This window comes from Cupressus sempervirens, chromosome 2 (assembly GCF_028749045.1).
Source record: "Cupressus sempervirens isolate cs-2001-9-10 chromosome 2, ASM2874904v1, whole genome shotgun sequence".
NCBI lineage: Eukaryota > Viridiplantae > Streptophyta > Pinopsida > Cupressales > Cupressaceae > Cupressus > Cupressus sempervirens.
In genome coordinates, this window is record NC_143119.1 from 18,218,674 (window position 1) to 18,226,943 (window position 8,270).

Sequence of the window (8,270 nt, forward strand, 5' to 3'; positions counted from 1 at the left end):
TTAACTAGCATTGTGAGAGCCATAAAGTAGCTCTAAGGTGAATTTGTTATAAAAATAAACCCTACCCATGTTAATACTTTAAGTTAGGGGGCTAATAATGACCACTAGGGTGCCTAGAATACCTAGGAGACCCCAAAAAGAATGCATTTTATATTGAATCTGAAAACAAGAGTGATTTATAGAGGCTTGGCCAAATTAGAAACCCACTTGGCCACTCTCTATCTTTAGAGAAAACTAGGGTTTGGAGGAAGAGGATAAGGAGCTCTACTAAAAAAAATTATTTTCCATTTCATGGAGTGAGATTGGTATCCATGATCCATGGTGTTCTTCATTTCATGGTATATTTGGTGTATTGTAGATGTGGTTTATGAAAATGGATCTTTTTCTTGAGTGTTGCATGTGAGAAGTTTATGTGATTTCTTCCTTGAATCTTGTTTTGTTTCATGTTGTGTGTTGTGTAATGGGTGTGAAGCATCACTCACCCTTGGGAGGGAAGAATGCTTGGGTGAAGGGGTTAGTTAGGCTCACTCATGTAGTTGAGGAACTCTCCCATATGTGGAGATGATTTTTTATGTGTTAAATGGAATATGGACATCTTTTTTACTTGCATTTTGGGAGGTATAAGGAGGTGTGTGAAGAGGGAAGTCATTGTGAGCCTTGAAAGGGCATGTTGATAATAAGAATATGTGCATATTTATGAATCATAGTTTGAAAATCCTCCTCATGAAGAGATCCCACCTTCATCCTATCTCTTGATTCAATTGTTGAATTTATGTGCAAGCCTTGGGATGGGTTGAATTGTGTTGTGTTGAGATGTGTTATTATGGTTATGCATGACATGTGAGCTTGAAGTGTGCAACCGTTTGTGCCTTGTTTCCCCAAGCTCGGTGGGTGGCCTCCTTGAGGCCTAGGTTGGGAGGTGAGCCTCCATGGTTCCTTTCCATTTTTATTTTAGGTTGTGCGCTTGGATTCATGGAGCTATTGGAACTTTCCTTGCATTAAAGAAGAAGAAGAAGATATGTCATTTTGTGATGTGATGAAGGAGGTAATCCCCTTTCTTGTCTTCATGTTTATTTTAGTGGTAGAAAGATCACTATTGTGTTGTGTACCACATTGTAAGAAAAGATTTGTGAATTACTTATGTGTTGTAGCAAGTTTTCCATGCGTAGTTCTAATGGAGAATCCACCACCCTATGTTCATTCTTGTGAAAATTGTTGTATGGAAGCAATGAGAGAATTAAGAATGAGAACCTTATTGTATTGTGAGTGTAGCTTCATTATCGTGTATCTCAATGAGTAGAAGGAATGGATTAAGCATCATTTTTAGATTGTGAAGGAGTTTATCTCATTTGGTTATCCTATTATTCTCGACTCTTATAGGAAAAAAATAGATGCATTCATGCTCAATCTTGAATGATGAATAGATATAGAAAATGCATTTAGAAGCTATTGTAAATATATTAATTTTCAACTATGTATTCAGTTTTCAATAATAGATTAAGTTTCGATAATGGATTTAGTATAAATGATGTTCTTTGAGGTTTCCATGCAAATAGATTTTCAATATGTTTAATAAAAAAAATACCATGAAAATTACATTGATAGGAAGAATTGTTCTATTAATTCATGTTGATCTTAAACCAAATATAAACTATGCAATAAGATTTTGCTACATGACTATCAATAGATTCACTATCTAGATATATACCTTGGAATGAACTAACTACTATCTAAATTTCATCAATTCAGCCTCCAACATCAAATTTGAGTTAAAATGAAATTGGGTGAATTGGGTTAAATTTGATAGTAATAAGTTGTGGTCAATCCAACTATTGGCATAATTGTCACTATTCATATGGCAAATAGGATTTGTTTCAAAGAGAATTCCATGGTGACAAATCTATTTATCAAGACACCTATAAGATGCATGTATAAGTCACCATGAACATATTGCCACATTACAACTACCAATTCTAAACTTTTAGTGCTAGAAAAAATCTTCTTATATATAAAAATGGAGTTTTGAATATGCTTTCAAACCTAACAACTCTATTAATAAGTCTATGCTCCTAACACACTTAACTTAATTTATTGTGCTAACTTTATTCATAGTCAAAAGACATGAAAAAAATCTATAATATATCTTCTTTAAATAATAAAAACTTAATTAAAACTGAATTCATCTATTTTTAAGCTATCATATACAATAAAAAATAATGTATTCTACACTTCGTCAATCTTATAAATTTTGAAAGCTGAATAATTAGATGTTTGAAATCATATATAAAGAGACACAAAATGTATCTACATAATCATAATTTGCACCATTCATAAAGTCTATAGTGTAGTATCCTAGGAGAACAAGAGCAGGATTTAATGTGCCACATCAATCCATTTGATGCGGAGTTCCAGTTCACCAGACTCTACATTCTGAAGCTTCAAACACAATTCCTTCACCATATGACCATCCACACACTTGATACATGAAGAACCATCCTTACTCTTCATTGCCAATGCTGTTGATGGGTTTGCCTTCGGCATCTTTGCAGCACTTGCCAGGTCACTCAGATCCACTTCACCATCACCCATCTTGTCATCTTTGCTCGTCCTGTCCTTGTCAAACACTTCCTGTACCCACAACTCAAAATCATAAGCACCAATGGGCTTCTTATAAGACACGTTATCTTATAACTATGAGCGCTGATGGGCTGATTTAATACGTGTTTTAATTACTTGAGACAAAACCAAAGGTTTTACAGGCAGAGACTTGCCAATTTCAGAACAAGGGGTAGGGGTATAGAATGCGTGACACATAGGGACAACTCCTCATTCCAGACAGGATTCAGGTTCCTTTTTTTAACGCCGGTCTTCACTTTCTGCAGGACAGAACAGGTTCCATTAAAAAAATCTTTTGTCAAAATGTATTGATAAATCCATAAGCTACAAGTTACAAACCCAAATCAAATACCAAATTCAACAGCGCAAGACAAAATTGGTGGTCCTAAAGCTTTGTATGAAGTACAGAGCCAACTCAATTTCGATGGCATGACAAACCCGTGGGACAAAGATGAAGCGGTAGAATTATTGTACCAAAATAGTGTGTCGCCAAGAAACAGTAGATTTGTACGCGAATGGTGGAAACAAGTGATGGAAAATAAGGTTACCTGATGGCCAAATCTGACAACAACATAAGGATCACTGGTCCACATATCGCGAACAACCAAATTGGTTCCTTTCACGATACGAAGCTTCAGAACAGCCACAGCATCCTCCATTTTGTACGGAGATCTGATTTCGTTACAACTTATTAATCTCTGCAATCAATGTAGATTATTAAGAGCAGTTAATAAGAGAGAGCAAATGGCTGTCAAAAATTTTTACAAGCTATCAAAACAGCAAGTACATAATAAGAAGACTAACATTCACCAACTCAACCAGATTGAAAGGCGATATTCATTGAACTCAGTAGAATGCAAGGTAATATTATCTGTTTTTTTAACGGTGAACGGTGCACAGCTTTTAATTCTTGAGCTGGAAAATACAGCAGAAGAAATTTCTTTCAAATTAGGATTTAATCTCAAAATTGAAAAAAAAAAAATTCAATTTTTAGTTTGAAGTTAGTATGATTGATCAGAGATATTTTTCATTAATGCTTAATTTGTGCATTGGGTGAACTAATCAATTTCGACATGGGGTTCTATAGGTTCTAATGACGAAGTTCTAGCTAGAGGTAGAGTCTCTCCTGACTCTATCAAGACGTTGAGATCATTTTTCACTTTCTCTAACATATTAAAATCTTCATTTTAAAAAACAATGGATTTTTCACACTCGTCATTCATTCACAATCAGAAGTTGGATTCAACTGGTGCCAAATTTTTAAATTAATTTCCAAATAGCATATTCTTCAACATATCAATTTTTTTTCCAAAAATAAACTCTCCGCGTTTATCATCCATTCACGTTCAGAATTTGCATTCAGATGATATGAAATTGTTAAATCAAGCCACAAAAACATACAAATTCTGATCATAAAGCACTGAATAAAATTTCACAAATTAAAAAAACACAAAGTATTCATTATGTAGATCATCATTTCTATAAAAAAACATACAGAAGGTTCTATTTTCCAAAATTATTATTTCAAAAATCTGAAATCAATTTTCAATTACGCATGAACTAAAGCAATTATATTAATTCTGAAGCTGATTTTAGATCTAAATGTTACAAGTAGATTTTATTTAACAAATTTAAATCTCCAAATCAATTCTGAAACTGATCTGCAATTATCTTGCTCTCTTCTTACGTTGATTATTAATCATGAAAGGTGACCTGAACTTACACAGCTCGTACCAAAAGACGCGTAATATGAAATCAGATGTTTACAGTTTTTGAACAGTTGAATGTAGAAACTGATAAACAATTAGAAAACTTTATTTCGACTTAACAGTTCAATTTACACTATTAAAAATATAAAATTTAATAAAATTAAAGCAGCAATTTATATTAAATTTTATCAAATCAAAGATCTGAACCTAGACAAGGATTTCATCTAAAAAGCTCTGAAAAATCTCTAAACTCTTTGAGATGCATTCTTCATAAATTTCCAATCAAGTATTTAGGCGTTCCCTCGACTCTCTGGAGTTTCATTAAATAGATATTGGGAAGATATATAAGCAAAAGGATCATATTAAAAGTAAAAACTCGGAAAAACAAGTAGCTAGCACAAGCAGGACTAGTATTTATGATTAAAACAGCTCTTTCAGATTTAACGATTTATCAGTATATTGTTTCAAGATACCAAATACAATGGAAGGCTTTATCAGGAAAAGATTGAACGATAAATTTTGCTCTAAAAACCCTGTTCGGCAATTTCCGTACAATGCAAATGCTAAACAGAACAAAGACAAACGTTTTAATGTTCAAAAGAATTCGCGAAATCATTAAAAAAATTTCAGAATCAGCAATTTATCAGTCGAGCGTTCGATTTATTGAGATTAATTTTCCAGTAAATGAACAGTCCGTACCGATTCTTAGCAGAAAAAAGAGATTTGCCTGGCAAAAAGTTGTCTGAGAATAGCCCCTTTAACGATTTACCGCGACGTCTTCACGATTTTATCAAAAAAATCAAGTCCCAGACTGAAACAGAAAAGATTTAAAGACCAGAAACGTAATGTTAGAAAAGGGGAAAAGAGATTCCACAGACGAAAACAACTTGGAATTTTTTTTCTTGAGATTGAAAAAGTTCAAGAAAATACCAGATGAGATCGATCTTTTCATTTCATATTAGCTGCCCAGTCTTCTATTTGTAGCCTTAGAAATCGTTGAAATCCATCTGACATTTCACACCGAGCAAGAAGCAGAGCTTCTTTTGCAACCTTTGACCGGGCACTCGATGGGCCGCACAAGTCTCGAAAGATGGGATTTGAGCAATTCGTGGGTAGATATTATAAACGTTCTAAAAATTAAGTTTTGATTAGTTTCATATATATTTTGTTTAATTGATGAATGCTTAGGGGAGGTTATAACTAGAGTAAATTGGATATTCAATGTTTCCTACATTATTTGATGGATCATGAAATGGATTATGAATGTGTGGAAAAGTATTAGGCACTTCAGTTTAAATTTATAAATTTATATTGATCTTATATTTATGTATGATGAATATGTGTTGTTTTTTAAGTATTTCATCAATTTTAAGATATTTAATTCAATATTAAATTTAATGGACCTATTCAAAATTTTCTTAAGAGAGTTTGACTTTTTACTATTTTAGTGTCTATAGTTTCTATTTTTTTAACAGACTTCACTTCATTAGCTATTGTTGTTATTGAAAATTCAATAACAAAAAGCAATGACATTATTGCCTAGTAAATCCTAAAAAATTGTTCTCAGAGTGTTTCAAAAAGTATACCTTCTAAGGCACCACTAAATGTTGTTTCTTTTGCTCAATAAATGTTGTGATTTTTTAATTAATAATATTGAAAGTTTACATATAAAGTATCATAGCCTCTATTCAATGTGAGTTTTTGATATAAAAGCAGCCAAAACTAGGGGGCTGGCCCTTTACAACAGTGGTGAAACAACCAACAGAAAACCAACTGACAGCCACATAGACCCTAATGATTTACATAGAAAACATAAGTAACAATATAACAATAATTACAAGTACTAGAGTTTATACTCTTAATACAAACAAAGTTTAAAAAGTTAACAAAAGGCATGTAGGTGGTCTTCGCATCTATTCAATGTCAGTTACCACCCTTATAATGTGACATATTCATTGTATTAAAAAAAAAAACCATTGATTTCTCTACCCCTATGCATTTATGCATATATCTTTCATTGAATTACACATATATTGCATATTAAATGATTTGTACAAAGCCCATAACTCCTATTAACTCAAAATTACAATACCTAAGGCCTCCATATGTATGGAACCCAAACAATTGTTAGTAACACAATAAAAAGGGATTAAAATCCACACAAACATGGATGAAAAAATTCAAAGCAAGACTCATCCATCATCTACTTCATACCTGCCTCTCTTATTGTACTCTTCCCCTTCCTCATGTAGCACTACCTCCCCTACAACCACAACCTTGTCTACAAACACAACCATATCTTTCATTGAATCGGGATCTTTAAAACTTTTACCACTTCAAATATAAGCTATATTCAAACTTAATTCACCACACATCTCAACCTTAACCTTAACCGTGCATCATCATGTAAAAACATGTAATATCAGATCTAATTATCTAATCACATAAATAAAACACATAAACATGTAATCAACATAAAAAGCAAGATGTGGTAACACATAAACCCTCCAATAAGAAGGTAAAACTATGGTGGGGATGGCACCCACAAAATGTTTACTAATGCAACAATAAAGTGTGTCTTTTAGGGCTACAATTTTGATCACTTCTGATGATTTACCCTGTGAAGGGTTTTCTATGTTAAGAGGTGACAAGATTGTTAAGTCTACCTTGATTAAAGGATTTAAGCTTTGTAATTAATTGGGCACTCTATCAGGATATTTACATGAATAGGCTTGTTAGGACCACCTTGCTAAGAGATTCACCTAATACACTAGTTAGAATGTAATTAGTACCTTGACCCTTTGGTATGTACTTAATTGCTAATGATAAATCTTCTCTATCCAATGTTTTATCACCTCTTTCTGACTGATTTTCTACATCTCCTCACTACACTATTTGCTTTTCTTACTCCTTTACAACACTTAACTCTACTAATTCACCTTCAACTTCGTATGCATTAATTCTTCTTCTTGCAACAACTTGTTCTAGCTCGAAACCTTCTTAAATAGTCATGATCTTAAGAAGTTTCCATATTGCAATCAACAATCCACATTCATCTTTTTTGTCACTTGACCTTTCCACTTTTCTAATTAGTTCATCACACTACATAGGGATTGATAATCTGTAATTACAAGCATAATTGCCTCCTTGATTCACACGTTAAACTTAGAAATATGTTTACAACTCGAAAAAATTGGTTTACCTAAGTGTTTGTGCCATTCCAAACTTAAATGTACAAAAATTGTGTAACTTGACATATATTGCTTCTAATGCTTGACTATGCTTGATCTTCATGTTTCCTTTTAGCATGAACTTTGTTCATCTTGAACTATTTCAACTCTAATTTCTCATCTTATATAAAACTCAACAGATATGATGTGTCACCCTCGAGCTACTCGAAAACAACTAGATGCTCAATGACCACTCATGTGCTTGAAAACAATGTTTGCCTTACCCTGCACTAAACATGTAAACACCTACACTATATGGCTCAACCTCTATTGTCGCTTGGTCATAGTGTTGACCTACAAACTCTTCCTACTGAATGAGTTAGTGTTTCTTACTAATAGAAAATACTTAGTTTTTTGTTAGGGTCAGTGGAAAAAATACCTTTCATGCTAAAAAATCTTTCATAATAAAACTTCAAAAAATTAACTCCCCCTTTGGATGTACTCCATACCTATAGCTTGGTCATCATATTAGTGTTACTTGTATTTTCAAAACCTTTTTCAAAAATCTTTTGTTTTGGTTTTTAGCTCTTGCTCTAACTCTATCTCTTACTCATTCTCCTTTATCTACAATATATACTTAATATGTCAAAATCTACATACATTTCCCTCTTTAGTAAACTAATACAATATTCCCCTTCTTTTTGTCATGAAGGTTGAGTAGTAATATGGAATTGAGGCTTGCGAAGTATACCAAACTCTTTATGGGTGGTACCAT

At 32.9% G+C, this 8,270-nt stretch overlaps 1 protein-coding gene across 1 annotated transcript; it reads right to left on the minus strand.

Annotated features, from left to right (window-relative positions):
• Positions 1 to 2,169: 2,169 nt before the first annotated feature.
• Positions 2,170 to 3,308, minus strand: LOC149570874 (protein C2-DOMAIN ABA-RELATED 3-like). The gene is made up of 3 exons (XM_089808261.1): positions 3,165 to 3,308; positions 2,772 to 2,876; positions 2,170 to 2,628 (listed from the first exon to the last, which is right to left on the minus strand). Exons 1-3 carry the CDS (start codon positions 3,273 to 3,275, stop codon positions 2,374 to 2,376), a joined length of 471 nt encoding a protein of 156 aa, XP_089664387.1. The 5' UTR covers positions 3,276 to 3,308; the 3' UTR covers positions 2,170 to 2,373.
• Positions 3,309 to 8,270: the final 4,962 nt, after the last annotated feature.